The sequence below is a fragment of the Sinocyclocheilus grahami genome, unplaced genomic scaffold, assembly GCF_001515645.1.
Source record: "Sinocyclocheilus grahami isolate Dianchi unplaced genomic scaffold, SAMN03320097.WGS_v1.1 scaffold333.1, whole genome shotgun sequence".
NCBI lineage: Eukaryota > Metazoa > Chordata > Actinopteri > Cypriniformes > Cyprinidae > Sinocyclocheilus > Sinocyclocheilus grahami.
Window position 1 is genome coordinate 903,352 of NW_015505512.1, and position 19,023 is coordinate 922,374.

The 19,023-nt window shown below is 38.2% G+C and overlaps 1 protein-coding gene across 1 annotated transcript in view; it reads left to right on the forward strand.

The window, feature by feature from the left end:
- Nucleotides 1–18,308, forward strand: part of ppap2d (phosphatidic acid phosphatase type 2D) — a 42,725-nt gene extending 24,417 nt beyond the window's left edge. The window contains exons 2-6 of the mRNA XM_016295298.1: nt 11,774–11,931; nt 13,955–14,238; nt 15,581–15,638; nt 17,519–17,695; nt 17,792–18,308. Of these exons, the coding sequence (XP_016150784.1) occupies nt 11,774–11,931; nt 13,955–14,238; nt 15,581–15,638; nt 17,519–17,695; nt 17,792–17,893 (779 nt within the window). The 3' untranslated portion in view covers nt 17,894–18,308. The remainder of the gene's footprint in view (nt 1–11,773; nt 11,932–13,954; nt 14,239–15,580; nt 15,639–17,518; nt 17,696–17,791) is intronic.
- The last annotated feature ends 715 nt before the right edge of the window (nt 18,309–19,023 follow it).

Sequence of the window (19,023 nt, forward strand, 5' to 3'; positions counted from 1 at the left end):
TCTGGGACAAATAAAACAATAAAATAATAGTATTATAAAAAAGGCTAAAAGCATTATAAAAGGTTTTTATGACAGCTTTAGTGTGACGTAGGGCTGGACGATATGGCCAAAATTTATATCACGATATATTTCTTAATTTCAGTCGATACGATATAATTCCGATATCGATATGAAAATTTTTCATATTTAAAAAAAAAAGCCTCATCAAAACTGCCAAGAACAGACACAACAGATGTCTGTACCTACAAACTTCTGAAAAATGAATTTTCCAAGTCTATGAAACCTCCTCTTATAAAACTATATAATATAAAAAAAAAAAAACCCAGCACAAATAAATTTATGTTTACCTTATTTCAAACTATTATACACTACCAGTCAAAAGTTTTTGAACAGGAAGATTTTTGTTTTTTTAAAGAATACTCTTCTGCTCACCAAGCCTGCATTTATTTGATCCAAAATACAGCAAAAACAGTAACATTTCGATTTTTTTTTTACCATTTAAAATAACTGTTTTCTATTTGAAAATATTTTAAAATGTGATTTATTCCTGTGATTTCAAAGCCGAATTTTTAGCATCATTACTCCAGTCACATGATCCTTCAGAAATCATATGCTGATTTGCTGCTCAAAAACATTTATTATTATGTTGAAAAATTTGTAGATTTTTTTTTCAGGTTTCTTTGATGAATAGAAAGTTCAGAAGAACAGCATTTATCTGAAATAGAAATCTTTTGTAACATTATAATCTGTTTGATCAATTTAAAGCATCCTTGCTAAATAAAATAATAAATAAAAGAAAATTGCAGCGCTAAATAAAATTTCTATAATTTCTTCCCCCCCCCAAAAAAAATTATACTGACTCCAAGCTTTTGAATGGAATAGCATATAATGTTATAAAAGCTTTTTATTTCAGATAAATGCTGATCTTTGGATCTTTCTATTCATCAAAGAATATACAAATATTCTCAACTGTTTTAAATATTGATAATCAGCAAATCAGTATATTAAAATGATTTTTGAATATTTAAAATATTCGGTGAGCAGAAGAGAATTTTTTAAAGGGGTCTTATGATGCTATTTTAAAGATCATTATTTGGTGTAACAGAAAATGTTGACATGCTTTAATGTTCAAAAAACACATTATTTTTCAAATACTGTACATTATTGTAGGTCCTCTATGCCCCGCCTCTCTCAAACGTGTCATTTTCAACAAAGCCCCCTCCTTTGACAAGCGCAGTCTGCTCTGATTGGCCAGCTGACACAGTGCATTGTGATTGGCCGAACACGAACAGCATTTATCTGAAATAGAAATCTTTTGTAACATTATAATCTGTTTGATCAATTTAAAGCATCCTTGCTAAATAAAATAATAAATAAAAGAAAATTGCAGCGCTAAATAAAATTTCTATAATTTCTTCCCCCCCCCAAAAAAAATTATACTGACTCCAAGCTTTTGAATGGAATAGCATATAATGTTATAAAAGCTTTTTATTTCAGATAAATGCTGATCTTTGGATCTTTCTATTCATCAAAGAATATACAAATATTCTCAACTGTTTTAAATATTGATAATCAGCAAATCAGTATATTAAAATGATTTTTGAATATTTAAAATATTCGGTGAGCAGAAGAGAATTTTTTAAAGGGGTCTTATGATGCTATTTTAAAGATCATTATTTGGTGTAACAGAAAATGTTGTTCCTGAAACCACACCTTCTTTCTTTGCGTGCACATTTGGGCGGCATTATGCTAATATTTCCACATCGTGACATAGACATGTGGGGGCCTGTTATAACGAGCCATTTTAGGTAGGCGTGGTTGACTCTTAACTTTTATAAAGATTATCTCTTTGGATTTGAGACTTTAGTCTTTGCAACTTTACCGATCTTCTTTATGCACCAAGAGCTTGTAACACTCCAAAGAGAAAGGAAAACATGTTGCTGGAGACGGGTTTATTATTGAAAATGCAAACTGATTCTTTGTCAGCAGGATGCGCTTTGAGAGCGGTAGAACTAGCGGTTTCCCCAGTAACGGCTGTAATCAAAGCAGCTCCGCTCATGAACGCTACTTTATCAGATAAAAATTAAAATGTCATCGAAACTTTTCTGAAGACAGTTCTTTCCCTTCAGAGATACATTCATATAAAACACCCGCGCCGTGTTATGATTTTGAAAAGGGCAGTGCTCATGTTTATTCAACGAAATCAAACACCACAAATAAATCAATGTATAGGAAACACTGGTAATTTATATTGAAATATCAGAAATGTGTTTAAAAATCATATCACCGTTATTGAAAAAAAATTATATCGCGATGCATATTGATATTGAATTATTGTCCAGACCTAGTGTGACGGTCATATAACAAAAATAAATAAATATACTTTAGTGCTTTACTTGAATGGCATCTCAAATTACATCACGATGAAAAGAGATGTTCTATTGCTTTTCTAAGTAGTTGGTTTTTTTGTCTGGTAGATGCTAAAACGAGTGAAAACAGGGAGGGACCATAGTCATATCTCATGACCAGAATTGGGTGAGTTGAACACAGAACATCTTACAATCAACACACTAACAACCACCCAGAACACTAGCAACATCATAACAATGCACACACACACACACACACACACACACACACACACACAAAGCTTTGCAAATGACTTTAGTAACCACAGAAAAGTTGATGGAAAGTGCATAGCATTTTTTTGTTTACTACCAATTACCAACACAAATGAGCTACATGGAAAAAAAGAAACACGCCCCAGCTGCTTTTTGAGCAATTCTCTCCCCTGCTTCTCCGCTGTTGTTCTGTCTCTTGTTCCATCTTATTTTATTGTTATTCTTTCACGGTGAGCTCATTCTGGGCTGTGGCGCTCAGAAGTGTAAATTAGAACCAGATCCTTTCTTTCCGAGCAAGGCACGAATTGAATCTAATATTCTGTTCCCTCGCTCTTGTGACTGAAAAATGGCCCAGGCCAAGAGCAGATTATGCAACACCACGCAGTTGCTCGTGCTGTTTATTTCCTATCTTTTCTGGCCTGCTTTCTCACGTTCTCCATCCATCTTCCCTGTATGCTCTCCTCCAGCCAGGTGTAGAAGTTTGCTCGCAGCTGCTTGACAGATTACGTGCGGCCAGCCAGTGGTTTGGAGGTTTGTTGTGAAGCTCTGTAGCTGTGGTTGAAGTGACCTCACAGTACTCATTTGGACTCATGTATGCCGCTTGTCTACTGTGTGTAGCGTGTTTGCTCTGGGCTTGGGTAAAGCCGGGCTGCGGCATGTTTCTCGGTAAGGACTGAATCACGGCTGTGTTTGTCTCCGGGATTCCAGGATTTCTGGGCTATGGCTTTTTGGATGTGATCTGCTAATGGACTTGTGTTGATCTGCTACTCCACCGGCACGCTGGCGCGTTAATGGAACAGCATGTAGAATGTACCTCAATCGATAGCATCGACTGGGTCTAGGTTATCAACGCTGAGTAAAGAGACCGGTGGATATGGGCTATTGCATTACAGTGCGGATCCATTAGCGATGTCCTCTAGATAAGTGAGTCTGCTAGGGTGGGTCACTGATCCTGACATCGTCCCTCAGTGTTAATGGAAGTGTTTCGCTGCGTTTTACACAATAGTCCAGAACGGCATAGATTTTTTTACACACCAGCCCCTCTGGCCTTGTTCCTTAAATGAATTCAATAGACGTGTCACTGATACAGGAAGCATTAATGACAGCAGACACCTGATACGTGTTCAGTGACTATCTCATTTAGCCTTGCATGTTTTGCAGAACTACTAATTTTGAGCTGATATCTTGGTTGGTGAAGTGATGCGTTATTAAAACGTGTTTAAAGGGGTCATATGATGCTTTTTTAAAGATCATTATTTTGTGTATTTGGTGTAACAGAATATGTTGACATGCTTTAATGTTCAAAAAACACATTATTTTTCAAATACTGTACATTTTTGAAGGCCCTCTATGCCCCGCCTCTCTCAAACGCTTCGTTTTCTACAAAGTCCCTCCTTCCGACAAGCGCAGTCTGCTCTGATTGGCCAGCTGACCCAGTACATTGTGATTGGCTGAACACCGCAAGCACTCGTCGGAAATGTAACGCCCCTTACCATAATTGTGAGCTTCATCTTTCAAAATAAATGTAAAGACAGTAAATAATGTCATTAGTTTTACCATCAGTTCAAGCCCGAAAGGGGAACAGAGTCGTGTGACAGACACAGTGAAGAAGCTGGTATGTATTTGCAGTACACAAGCCACGGTTAAGACAGCTGACTGATGTGATCACCCCCCCTCTCGCTCTCTCTCACGCGCACACACACACACACACACACACACGATGTGCAAAACTTTGCATTTGAGCAGTCAACAGCAAATACTTAAACTAATAACAAAACAGTAGCTGATTCAGAAGCACCAGATTGTCATAGCAAAGTCAGAATGACCTCCTCTCCTAGGTTCACGAAACGGTCGTCCATAAAATGCATTGCTGTTCTGTTGTAAGTAATCTTAAAGATTCCTAAATGCATCTACTTTCGGAAGGCCAAACACATACAATGACTTGATTAGACCTCTTATTTTATGAACATTTCTGAATTAACATTATTTTGTAATAAAGTCACAATTGTCAGGGTAATAAACTTTTCTGATATCATAATCAAGAAAAAAAAAAACTCATAAAAAAACAAAAACAAATTATTTGTAAGTTCATACAGGCAAAACCATTTTTTCACAGGATTTGCATACCATACAGTACATGATATTCTTAATGGACTATTTCTTGCATTAAAGGGATAGTTCACCCAAAAATAATTTACTCATGATTCATACTCGTGTTCCAAACCTGTATGAGTTTCTTTCATCTTCTGAACACAAAAGAAGATATTGGTTGGTAACCAAACAGTTGACAGTAGCCATTGACTTCCACAGTGATTTTACATTCTAATGAAGTCAATAGCTACCATCAACTGTTATAGAGACTCAATTATAAAGAGTAATATCCCTAATTCGTTTTAAATTTAAACAATTGTAAGCACTTTTTTACCAAAACAAGGTGATTTTCCAAATATTTCAGATCTTACATTTCTAAAAGCTAAATTCAAGAATTTTAAGGACCTTGTGTGAACCCTGTATTTAGCACAAACCTTTATTATTATTTATTTTATTATTTTTAAATAATAAAATTATATTTCAACAAAATTACTTCACTTCTTACTAATATTTGAAAAACTTTTGTCTGCCAAAGTCATGTGGTGCAACCAACAAAATGAAGTCATAGAATGGACCCTATGACTGTGTGTCAGTCTCTTCAAATATCAGATAATTTGACATTTTTATGACGAGGCAAGATTAGTTCAGATTCTAAAATGTCATGTGGTGCGACTCCCCAAAAAACGAATGATTTTATGAATCAATTATTCATAATATTTGTAAAAAATATACTTATTACCTTATTATATTTAAAAATACGGATATATTTTGGTATATTTCTTTATTTTAACGATTAAGATGTGTACACACATGTATTCAGGATATAATGGAAAAACTGATAGTTACACCACATGACATGATGAGGAAGTGTTTCTTGAACTAAATAATAATAATAAAAAAAGATCTTTCTTCACCTACAGCTTCATTTCCATCTTTCTCACTGGCCCAAAATAAAGGAAAAAACTGAGAAGCATAAACTGAAACTGAAAGTGTGTCAGTCTTTTTAGGAGGTCTTTCAAGGACAGGCGCCGTTGGACTGATTTTCAATCCTTGACCTGTCTGCATGAGGTGCGTACGTGTTACCCAGTTTAGCACAACTGATCTAGCTAATCATTAGCTCAGCTGACAGCAGCTAGCCACTGGCTAATATGCTGTCTTGGTGATAAGGAGCTTCCTTTGGGGGTGTGAGCTAATGGACCACCGTGAACACGGCCTGTAAGGTCACCGTGTGTTAAGTGTGCTCAACTGAGGCTGAGTTTAAGGTGCAGTTTCTCTACTGATTTCCCAACCCGCCCCAAGTGTGAGCGCGCACCGATAAGAGGATTAGCACACCTGGAAGATTATTGCTATCCTCACCTCTTTCCTCAGCACGGGCAAACAAGGAACGTGAGAAGTTGTTCAGAGTTACAGTTGCCATCCCTGCCAAGCAGACAGTTATTGGCCAACTTTCCTGAAAGCTGAACTGGCCAGAAGAAGACTTGTGGAGTGTCTTGCAAAATTAAATTAAGATTTAGGAAAATTTACAAAGATTTTAATGAGAGTAAAAGTTTCAATATTGTCAGTCGGCCCATTTAAAACGCAGTGGCAGATTCTGGCATAGGTGATATAATGCTTGCTAGCGTGGCACAGTTGTCCCCAGACGCGCAGTCTACTACTCTATCAGCAGTTTCGCAGGATTGCACCAGCTCTAAGCTCAGCTCGCCCCTCTCATCCGCTCTTCATCTAGTAGACAAATATAGTGGGGGATGAATGTTCAGTGCAGTACCATTCACTGTGTGTCAAATTAAACAAGTAAAAACACAAAATAAATTATGTCATAGGTGATTTCCAGAATACGGAAATGTGAGAATTTGTCTTCATCACATAACAATAAACATCAATTTATTATGACTCTTTAATCAATATAATTATATAATGGGTCAATGACATATTAGTGTCTACGATAGAATAAAAAAAAATCATAAGTCATTCATGTTGGTTTTAACATATGCCATTCATTCATGGTTTTGACAAACTTTTATATCATTTTCAAGAAACGTTTAATCGATGGCAATGTTAAACTGTCATGCAATCCAACAAGGGTTATTATAGTTAACTAAAACTGAAACTATTAACAAACACATTTGTTACTTATTTGCTACATTAACTGAAATAGTGTTCAAAAAACTTTTTATTTCAAGGCAACATATCTCATTTTAATTTAGTAATTTTGAAATAAAAACTATATAGACAGATAAAAAAAAAATACATAAACAAAAACTACTAAAACTGACAAAACCACAAAAAATACTAAAACCTTAAATGAAAATGAAACAGAAAAAAAAACTGATCACATCAATAAACACTATAATAGGATGTCAATGATACTAAAATAACACTGGGTCCAACCACCAAAATTATGGAAATAATAACTTACTTTGCTTACATCTTGATTACATGTGAATGCACACGTCTTAGTAACTATTTTTTTTATATATATATTTTTTCAAGCTAAAAAGTATTGCTTACAGATAGCATTATATTCATTCATAAATATAATTATGCTTTTTTTTTTTGGTTGGGGGGTTACTTAACCTCACCTTGTCATAAAAAGGCAAAATTATTTGACTTATTGATACTGACAAATAGTCACAAGGGTCTGCAAGGTCATGAGGGTATCTCTAATGTACCATTTCTGCTTATTGGTTGAACCATGTTACCATTTTTTCATTATTACTGCAATATGAATAAGCAGTTGTTGCCGTTTTATTAAAATAGTTTATGTTTTATTATAAGACACAACAAATGACTGTCAAAATACTTCAAGATGTTTTCTTTTCAATAATTTTTGAATGAGGCTTGTTTCATGATGGCATCAGTTGCGTCACTGGATTTCTGACTTTATGCTTCTCCAAAAAAAATCATAAAAAAAGAGTGCCATGTCATTGACCCTTTTTTGTCCCAGTCCACCTCGGACTTACCTCAAGTGTGGCCTGCAACCAATAACCATTTAAAGAATAAATCTCAAGGAAAAATTCTCTGAATGAGTGTCGTCTAAAATATGTATACAATCTTCTACCTTATAGAATATGTAGGAACTCTGTTTAAAAGCCTGCTGAACAGGAGATTGGTCACCAGCCCTTCATATCTGTATCCTGCATGGTGACCAGAGCTAATGATAGAGATCTCGATTACACACAAACACATGTGACCGGCCCAGAGAGGACCCTGAAGGGTAACAGTGTACAGGCCTGTCCAAAGCATGGATGAAATGTCAAGCATGCGCTACGGTGAGACCGAGCGAAAGCGGGATCAGGGTCAGATCAGGGTGTGCTGACGTGTAACTCAGTGCTATCTCGTCAACAGCATGTCTTCTTCACCTCTACATATTCAGCAGTGCAGGATTTTGCGTCTCACCTTATCTTTGTTTGGCCTCCACTTATTCTGAGAAAAGCAGCAGTCAGTGATGTACACAGTACAAATTTAGTGTTAAATTCTGATTATACTTATCAGTGTTTTCAGGGGGAATGTTCATAAGCATTTGTCTCGATATGCAGGTCTGTATGTGTGCTTGTTAGGGCTCTTATGGGGCGTTTGAGCGATAAGAATGTAAAAAGAGATGCTGGAAATCAAGTGGGAATACAGCAAATTGGATTTATGAGCAACTAGATCAGCCTGCCTGAAATTCTCAGTGGTCAACAGCAAAATTACAAAATTTTTGGTCACATGATGGTGCATCCCTTTTGCAAACCCTTGCATTTCTTGCTCCTACGTGTTTGTGACACATTATCTTTGTTGAAATCAATAGATTTGGTTGATGCAGCAAAAACTGAAGTGTGTGGGAGACCTTAGTTAACACACTAAGTGTGTATGTGTACATTTGTGTGTGAAATCTGAGTATGAACGCTTTCACGAACCAAGCATGATTCACCAGTTTATTTTGTACTAAAATTCAACTGAAACCACACATTCGCAAAACCCAATACTTTGGGTGGCCTTATAATCATGTTAAGATAAACTGATTTATTGCTTATGCTTTGAGTTTTTTTTTTTTTCTGTATGAGAACGTAGATATGCTGTGTTCAACTGGCTAATATAAACTGACTGCATAAAAAGTGTTTGTTGTGGTTTTGAGAATGGCATACTTGGCATTGCTTGAGGATCTAACGAAGTCGTTACTTTCATTACAGGAGTACCAAAAGGCTGCAAGGAAAGATTGTGCGAAAAGCCCTTATATGGAGACGGGCGTGTTTATGCAAATTAGTAACATTGAGCGGTCACTCATTCTAGAAATCTCAGAATTCATTAACATTAGAATAAGGTGTATGCATGTGTTGCGAATTTTTGTTAGAATTTATCATGTGCGTACAAATACGAAATTATTAGTGAATGACACCCAATATTGTGGTTGAATGATCACGATTAGTCTACATGAACTTGCTGGTACATTTAAGCCAACAGTGACCTACTTTGCACTTTCTTTCCATCTCTGGATCTGTTTCGGTCCCCCTGCAGCGTGCAAGCATGTGCTTATGCCCTGGAAAAAGAGCGGTCACGTACACTGAGAGATTCCCTGGCAGAGGCTGTGTTTGTGGCTGGGTTCGTTCCAGCTGGGTGAGAGAGTGGAGGGTTAATGATTAGTCTCATGCTCTGTGTGGATCAAGGGCATGGGACCGTACGGGCCCCGGGCCTGGGGGAAACAGAGAGAGAGAGAGAGAGAGAGGGAACAAAAACCAAGAACTCAACAGCTGAATCACTCATCACTTCTATATTCATACTCAACTCCCAGTACAGATCTATATTTACACATCAGTACTGTGTACTCCACATTTATTTCCAGTAATGATTCTATAATGAATAATTAGCCACTACTTCTCTATCCATTAAAGGTGTTGTAAGTGATTGCTTGACACATGAAATGTTCCTACTTCCTGACAGATATCGCTGAAAAGAGGTCCTGAGAAATGGCACCTGCCTGAGTGAGAACACTAGATTCTGTAAACAGCAAAAAGCCCATGCTTTTTTTAGCATCAGAAAACTAGTCAATCAAAAACACTCTCTGAATGGGAATCATTTGGGGTTTGAAGAGATGGTTAAATTAGCAAATTAGTGGAAGTTATTAAAATAGCATTAATATCTTTCTTTACAACTGCTAATAATTCATAAGTGATTTTAAATTTTACATGCTAATGTCCAGTTTTTTTAACACTTGAACACTATGGTTAAACTTTAAAAATGCTAATAAATATGTGTTAAATGCAATCTTTAACAAATCGTATGCTAAAATGTACATTATAATATAATGAAGCCTAAACTCACTTTTAGTACTTAAAATGAATTATTTATTGAGGGTGTTTTCACACCTGGCATGTTTGGAGCAGAAACTGGTGCGTTTTCTCCCTTAGTTTGGTTCGTTTAGGCATATTTAAACATGGCAGTCATGCTTAGATCAACACCAGTCTGAGATCACCTGAATGAGGAGGTCTTGGCCAAACTGAAATAATCTCACTTGCAGTGAGAAAGCAATCCGACCCAATGGACTAAAGAGTTAGTCTGTATCATAATTCATAATAGGTAATGCATTATGTGATTTTGTGTGTAAGAACCTTACTTATCAGTTGAAAATAAAAGTGCACCTCTTTATTTTAAAATGTCATTGCTCTTCTACAAAACAGGTGCATTGCAAGAATGCTGTCCCGATGAAGTCTTGATTGAATCAAGGCTTATATGCATTCGTATATGTGTATGTGTGTTAGGGTGACCATACGTGCCATTTTCCCAGGACGCGTCCTGGCCAGGATTTCTATATTGCCTAAAATATCTAGGTTTTGGCTTTGTTTGCTTGTGCAGACCGATCGGTGTATGACATCAAAGTACCATACAGACGGTTCCTTATGCTTTCAAAATGCTCTCGAGGTATTTTGATGTCATACACCAATCGGTCTGCACACGCAAACAAAGCCAAAACCTAGATATTTTAGGCAATATAGAAATCCTGGCCAGGACGTGTCCTGGGAAAATGGCACGTATGGTCACCCTAATGTGTGTAAAAAGGAGCTAGATCGCAGAGCTAACTAATGAGTGGAATCCCAGAACGTAAACAGGAGAACTCTGACCAATGAGAGGACAGTTTACTTACATGTGACTTGCACATGTTGGTACCAAGGAGAAAATGCAACAAAGAAAGCAAAAAAAAATTAAATCTAGTTGTCTGTAAGAAACAAATTAATATCTATAACGCATCGACCATAACATGAAACTAATTATCAGAAAAATTTAATATTAATGTTAAACTACACAATGTGTTGGAGCACATGCACTTGCTGCTAAGCCACAACTGATTTCTATTTGGAAATGACCTATTTGCTTACTGATTTATACCTTGAGAGTTCACCCGTCCATATGGAACAACATCCTGGTTTACTTATCTGGCAATTGTCTGTGACCTACTGCCACAATGTTTAATTTTTAAATTAGTAATTGTTTAACAAGGGGATAGAATAAGTCCCACACACTGCCATAAATACCATAAGGAATTCTGCAAGCTACAGTAGTGTTCAGGACTTAATTTCTACACTTTAATCTAGCCCGTGTCCAACACACCTGCCTGCAACCATCCAGGTGTGTAATAGATTTGTTTGCGTTTTCCTGAAAGAGAAGATCCCCTATGTACTCCAAGTGAACCATTTTACCGCATTCCCAGCACAACTCGCAAGAAACTTTCCATCTTCCTCCTCATAGTCTCTGACCTCAATCCTGTATTCTTTGGGGTCTTTTCTTCTCCACATGCCTCATCTAGCTGTGCTGTCATTCTCTTTCAACCCCCACCCCCTGCTTCACTCTTTCTGCCAGAGATATGCATGGAATGTCAGCTCCTTAGGCTGGATCTCGATTCTCATCAGGAAGACAGTGACATTCTCAATATCTCAACTGCACTTGCGATACTAATTGCATATAATAGAGCATTAAAGATGTATCTATGTCTGATCTTGTGGTGCCAGAGAAACACTAAAATGCACAGAAGAACATTCCTCCAGGTAGTTTTGACAGAAACATTAACCCGTCTGTCTCTCTCCTGACAGCCTCCATTCCATTCTTCGCCTGTGAGCTCAAAGCGGTGACTCCGTACATGAGGGGCTTCTTCTGCGGGGACACCAGCATCACATATCCTTACATAGAAAGTGAGGCCATTCCTGACAGCATGCTTACAGCCGGGGGCATCATAATCACAGGACTTACGGTGAGAACACACACATAAACTGAAATATCACTTGTTGAAAGACCACAAAGAGATAGCTCACCCAAGAGTGTAAACTCTGTCTTCATTTACTCAACCTCATGTCAGAAAAAAGTACAAAAGATTTTCAAGAATTGTTCTTTTCCATTGAATTGCAAAGTCTTTTAAGTATCAAAATGGGTGCAAAATCAACATTAAAGTATTAAAGTAACTAAATCTTTCAGAAGCCTTAAGAATATAGCATATAAGAAAACTTTGAGCAAAAAATAAACCAAAATTTAAGTTATCACCAGTAAGCTGTTAATTGCTGTTGGGACCAATAGCCTTCTGGGCAGCGCTTCGTCATGTAGGCATAATTGCACTTCAGGCGACCAAACATCGAATCCCAGTTCATGGTCCTTTACCAATCCTGGCTCCCTCTCTCTCCCACTTCGCTTCCTGACCTCTCTCCAACTGTACTATGTGAATAAAGTAAAAAATGGCAAAACTAAAATTATTAAAGGCCCAGGCACACCAAACCAAATCAAAGAACTAGTGGTAACGAAAACCGTGTTGTTGCCTCGTGTTACCAAGGCGAACAATTTGCACTTGAACACAGTGCATAGACTACAGCCAGTAGCAAAACTGCATGTACGTTCTGCGCCGACATGAGAAGAAATAACTCTCCATACCAGCAGGTGTTAGTAGTCTATATTCATCATTCAAAAAGATGATTTGTGAACCAGTCATTTACACTGGTTTTGTGAACTTGATCAACTAATGCATTTATAACAGGGGTGTCCAATCCTGCTCCTAGAGGTCCAACGACCTATAGAGTTCAACACACTTGCCTGGAAATTTCTAGTGAGACTGAAGACAGTGAATAGCTGGTTCAGATGGCTTAATTTAGGGTTGAAGTTAAACTCTGCAGGACAGTGACCCTCTAGCAACAGGTCTGGGCACCCCTGATTTAAAAGAATGATTCATACTTTCTACTTCGCTCATGAACTCAAAGTCAAGATTGTTCAAGATAATAACTTTTTTTTTTCCATTTCGCTCAAAAAAACTATTTGAAGAACTACTTCTATGGTGTTTTATGTAAAGCTTTCAAGCTATATTTTCACTGTAATTCTGTGGAAAAGAGTGACCAGTACATTTAAATTGACCTTTGATGTTCCCTGAAAGAATGAAAACTGTATGGATTTAAAACAACATGAGGGTAACTGATGACATTATTTTCATTTTCGTATTTTACGAGACGTCCTGTTCATAGTAGTATTAGCCCACGGTTCTCCCGTTACTGAAGGCTATTGATTTACTCTTTTCATCTACTTTACTATTGAACAAGAGTTTCTCTTTGTGTAAGAGAGCATGTGTATGAGGTGCTGTGAATTATTTTTAGGCGTCATGAGACTTATTATTTAGTATTATACTTAGTATTTAACTCAGTGTTGCATGGCTGTAACCTTAGCGGTGTCCCCTGTCTGTCTCAGATTGCTGTTGGAGAGTTCTATTTGGAAATGACCTATTTGCTTACTGATTTATACCTTGAGAGTTCACCCGTCCATATGGAACAACATCCTGGTTTACTTATCTGGCAATTGTCTGTGACCTACTGCCACAATGTTTAATTTTTAAATTAGTAATTGTTTAACAAGGGGATAGAATAAGTCCCACACACTGCCATAAATACCATAAGGAATTCTGCAAGCTACAGTAGTGTTCAGGACTTAATTTCTACACTTTAATCTAGCCCGTGTCCAACACACCTGCCTGCAACCATCCAGGTGTGTAATAGATTTGTTTGCGTTTTCCTGAAAGAGAAGATCCCCTATGTACTCCAAGTGAACCATACTGAAGGCTATTGATTTACTCTTTTCATCTACTTTACTATTGAACAAGAGTTTCTCTTTGTGTAAGAGAGCATGTGTATGAGGTGCTGTGAATTATTTTTAGGCGTCATGAGACTTATTATTTAGTATTATACTTAGTATTTAACTCAGTGTTGCATGGCTGTAACCTTAGCGGTGTCCCCTGTCTGTCTCAGATTGCTGTTGGAGAGTGCTACCGGGTACGGTTCAGAGATGTGCACTCAAGGGCATTTGTGCGCAACCTTTACGTGTCCTGTCTATATAAGGAGCTGGGCAGCTTCCTGTTTGGCTGCAGCGTGGGGCAATCCTTGACCAACATGGCGAAGCTGAGTGTGGGCCGACTCCGTCCCCACTTCCTGTCGGCGTGCAATGTGACCTATGAATCACTCAACTGCATACCTGGAACCTACATCTCAGATGTCACCTGCAGGAACAAATCCAAGATAGTGGAGGAGGCCAGGTAAGTGAAGTACAAGGAGTTTAATGGGAGGCACAGAGATGAGATGAGCTCTGTTCCAAAACCTAGGCCCTGTACAAAATTTGCATTGTTACTTCTTTTGAAAGAGTACTTATTGATTTATACCAAGGGTCTCCAACCCTGCTCCTGGAGACTTGCAGTTCCTGCAGACTTCAGTTCCTACCCTGCTCCAACACACCTGCCTGTAATTATCAAGTTAGGGTTGGAACTGAACTTTCCAGGAGCAGAATTAGAGACCCCATATACTGTAGCAGGGGTGTCCAATGTCTGTCCTGGAGGGCCACAGTCCACCAGAGTTCAGCTCCAAACCTAATCAAATACACCTAAATAAGATAATCAAGGTCTAAGGGTTACCAGAAAGCTACCAGCAGGTGAGTATCAAGGTTGGAGCAAAACTCTGCAGGACTTGGCTCTTCTGGATCGATGTTGGCCACCCCTACCATGTAGTATGAATGTGTGTAGTATGAAGGTAATCCGTACGTACTATATCCATCAGGTTGTCATTATCATGTAACCTACCAGTGTCCATTGTGAAGCTTCACTGCCATTCACAACTCCGCTCACAAGGCCTCATAGGATAAAGTGTCCATTAGACGAGCACATCAGAATCGCGTCGGAAGTAGTTGGTCACCCGGGTACTATTTGTCTACTATAAATACTCTGAATTCGAACATACTATCTTTTTATGCAATATTTTTCACCTACTATATGTAGGGAAGTATGCATATTCGGATGGAGCCTAAGTGAGTTGTCTTGCTGTATACTACCTACATAGGCAGCATCCTAACCAAAACGGATCTTCACAACTGAATATTTGTAACATTTTACTTGCATGACACAAACAGTACTCCACATGGAAGACTCGACTTGCAACTGATTCTGATGGAGTTCGATGTTGCTAAGCTAACAGCACAATAAATATATACTTTAAAAGATTTGAAGTATTATAAAACTGCACATTCTGTATAACAAAGCACATTTTGCCACAAGGGTCAGCTTGTCGCAATGCATTCTAGGATTGTCTACTCTATCTAGTGATGCTTCCTAGGTAGGAGGCTCACTAGATTTTGGAACAGAGCTACAGTGTATGATTAATTAAAGGTACAGTTTTTCAAGTGCAAATGCTGGAGGTTTTTTGACTGATCACATTGTATGTTTTATGGAAATATAAAGGAATTTACTTAAAATAACACGTATGCTTGTGACTGCTTAATATAACATCATGCAGACAATGTTATGGCCCATAAAGCAGTGCAGCGGTTTAATGATTTGCGAGATTATGACATTTAGTTGGTAATATTTCCCTTCTGCTCTTTTCAAACAGAAAGTCCTTCTTCTCGGGCCATGCATCTTTTGCCATGTACACCATGCTTTACCTGGCAGTGAGTATCGCCGTGTGTGGCCATATTTACCACATGCACACTCAAACACGCAAACTCAAACACACGTCAGGGTAGCGCTGAATGACTGTGCTTGCTGTCGGATGCCGGTGAGGAGCTTTTTCTGTTGTCAGCTTTCACTTCCCATCCCTGCCATGTGGGAAAAATGCCAAAAAAATTCCAACTGACAAGAAACTCTCTCAAACTTCAACTCACACAAATGCACACAAATAAACTCATACTGAAAGAAGAAGGCTCTGAGAACGCAAAAAAACTCCCAAAAGGCATCGTGCTTCAAGCGGAAAAGAAAGGCTTGAGTGAAAGAGGGAATGTTCTCCAGAGGCCTGATGAATAGATGAGCGGAGAGAGGGAGAGCAAGTGAAAGCTAGCTGAAGACAGAGGAGGCCTTGTTTAGTTGTGGGTTGGGTCTGGGAGGGGGGGAGTTTTGGCCTGCTGAGAGATAGACAGGCTTCTTTCAGTTAAACCCCTCTCTCTCGCTCACTGTATTGGCCTGGGGAAGGGGCACAAAAAGGGGAAAAATGACAAAACGCTTGCAAACGATCATAAAGCATGATATTCAATAGCATTCACATTTCTCTTTCACTCAACTGCCCCACAAACCTTGAAACTCGACTTCACAACTCATTTCAATTTGGTGTTTGCAAGTTTTTAAGTCAACAACAGGATAGTCTCTAGGTTACGTATGTAACCATGGTTCCCCGAGGGAACGAGACGCTGCGTCGAGTCGCTTTGGGAACGCCCTTGCGTGACCGCGTTCTGAAGCACGTGTCAAATCCGTCCAATGGAGGCAGCTCGAGTTCCTGAAGGGGAAACTCTAATGCTGCCATCAATGCTAGCTTCCTAATCGGAAATTGGACATTAATGACTTCTCAAGTCGTATTTACTACAGGGAAACTCTGAGATTATTTTGATACACGAGTTTTCCAGTTGGGCGGGCCATAAACTTTTAACATGGTGGAGGGGACAACGATTGCTGCTGGCAGTGCTATTCTTGATTAGTTTTATTTTCAACAACAACTACATCACCTTGTCGTTAAAGTAGTGCCTATTTATATATATGAACAATCATTTGAAGCATGTTGTATGTATTATAAACAGTCAACTAAGCATGTATTTGGATTGCTACATTTTATTCTTTTGACAACAAAGCACTTGAATGCGACAAGCTTGTAATCACGATTTCAAAAGCGGGAAAGCACGTGAAAGCAGCATAAAAAACAAAGCATACAGAAATGTTGATATTCGATATTACATTTTTAATTACATAGAACATTTTTGCAACAATTCTGGCATCTTGGATGAAGCTTGTCACAGTATATTCTGGCATTGTCCATTCTATTGCCTTGGAATTTTACAGAGACAAGATAACGTTTGGAACGGACTTAATGTGAAGATGGTGTTTGTGATGCTTACTATATTTGGGAACAGAACCTTTTTAATACCATCTTCCACTGATAGGGTGGAGATACAGAAAATAGATATCTGTAGAAGGCCTAAATAATATTGTCTCTCAAGTATTGTAAGCTAATTTAAAGATGATTAAAGATCAATAACATACATTTAGATAATATATACATGTAGGGTGGATTTTTATTTGATGCAGACTTTGTTCTTAGGCTATTTATAATAACAGGCTTACACTATTGGCATTTTTGAACTAAAATAAGCACATTATTTAGTCTTTTGAGGATGGTTTATCAGGTTTATCAGATTTAGCTAACTTCCGAGCGATTTTTGAGGAAATGTGTCATCAGAAATTTAGCTAGGTCAGACACACACACTCTAAGCTTTATTTATCAGTCTGTACACTCTTTTATCAGCTCATATGTTAATCATTCTTGAAACTTCCTGTCTTTGCACAGTTTTACCTGCAGGCGCGTTTGTCATGGCGAGGGGCGCGGCTCCTGCGACCATTGCTGCAGTTCATGTTGGTGATGTTAGCAGTGTACACAGGACTCACTCGCATTTCTGACTACCGCCATCACCCCACTGATGTCCTGACCGGCTTCCTGCAGGGAGGACTGACCGCGTACTGGGTGGTAAGAATCACGTCGCCACATGCTCTAGATTACCGTTATTATGAAGCTGGGAGTGTAAGGTACTTTTTGTGTGCTCACTTCAACATTTCCTTACAGGCCTTTTATATTTCGTCCATGTTTAAGACGTCTCGTCCAGACATGTCTCCAACAAGCTTGTCTCTGGAGAGTCCCCTGTCCAGCCAGCAGACCGTCTGCTAACAGAGACACCTGAGAGACACAAGAAAGTGAAAATGGGAGTGATCGAGCAAAGAACGGGAATGGGACAAAGAACTTTGAAACATGCTCATGTCTTGACAAATCCTCACAGAGAACCATTTCCTGTGCGCTCTGAGAGAAGAACAGTTAAATAAATAAATATATATATATATATATATATATATACACGCCTAACCCTTCTACAAACCCGTCCGCAATGTATCAGCCCTCCATAGATAAATGATATTTTTATATAAAAAGTTGATCCTTTATATTTTTGAAATACGTTATAGTTGAAGCTGCTAATAATTGTTGTTTTATAATTTGTCACCGGTAGTCCAGGCTCAGAGATTCACATGTCACAGTGATAAGTGATTTAACTTGTCAAGCTTTTTAGCTCATGTTGACTGTTGGAGGCCCAGTCTAATGAATTTCCATTGGACACAAATAGACCCATTACAACAACGCTTTGGCCTCAGACCACACCCCCTTGTGTTTGCTATCGGACCTGGCTAGACCACTGTTCTGGTGCGCTGTTGCACAATCATAGCGGTGCTGATTATAGACACCCTCTGTTTATGAAAGCACAGATTTGATGCTAATGCTATTAAGCTTGTATTGTATTAAGGTGGGCTAAACTCTATGTTTGTACTAACCACTTTCACTGCATGAGTGAGACTGAAAGGAGGTTTGAGCCAACAACCTCCTCAACAACGCTCAGCGGATTGGGGGTCTATACCTGTGTACCCTTTACTACTCATAGCACTTGAATTACACTATGGAATCGTCGAATTACTACAGATAATATTTTATATTTTGTCTTCTTTAATCAGTGTTTTACTTTCCTTCCTGCATTCAGTGCCATTTGTGTTGTCTTTGTCTTTGTATGCCCCCCCCCAAATTATAATTATTCAGAATGAATGTAAATAAATCATTTTATAAACGATCCAGATTTTAAGAAGTATTAGCATCGGTACTTGTTTTACGTGTTTATATATGTTTTTTATCGTTTGTGTTGATCAGGTACGCAGAGTTATTGTTGCTAATTGTTAAAGAGACTAGTGACTGAGCCACAGATTATCAGAAAGCTATATTCTACTTATCTAGTTTCATTTTATTTGTTGGTTTCCCCT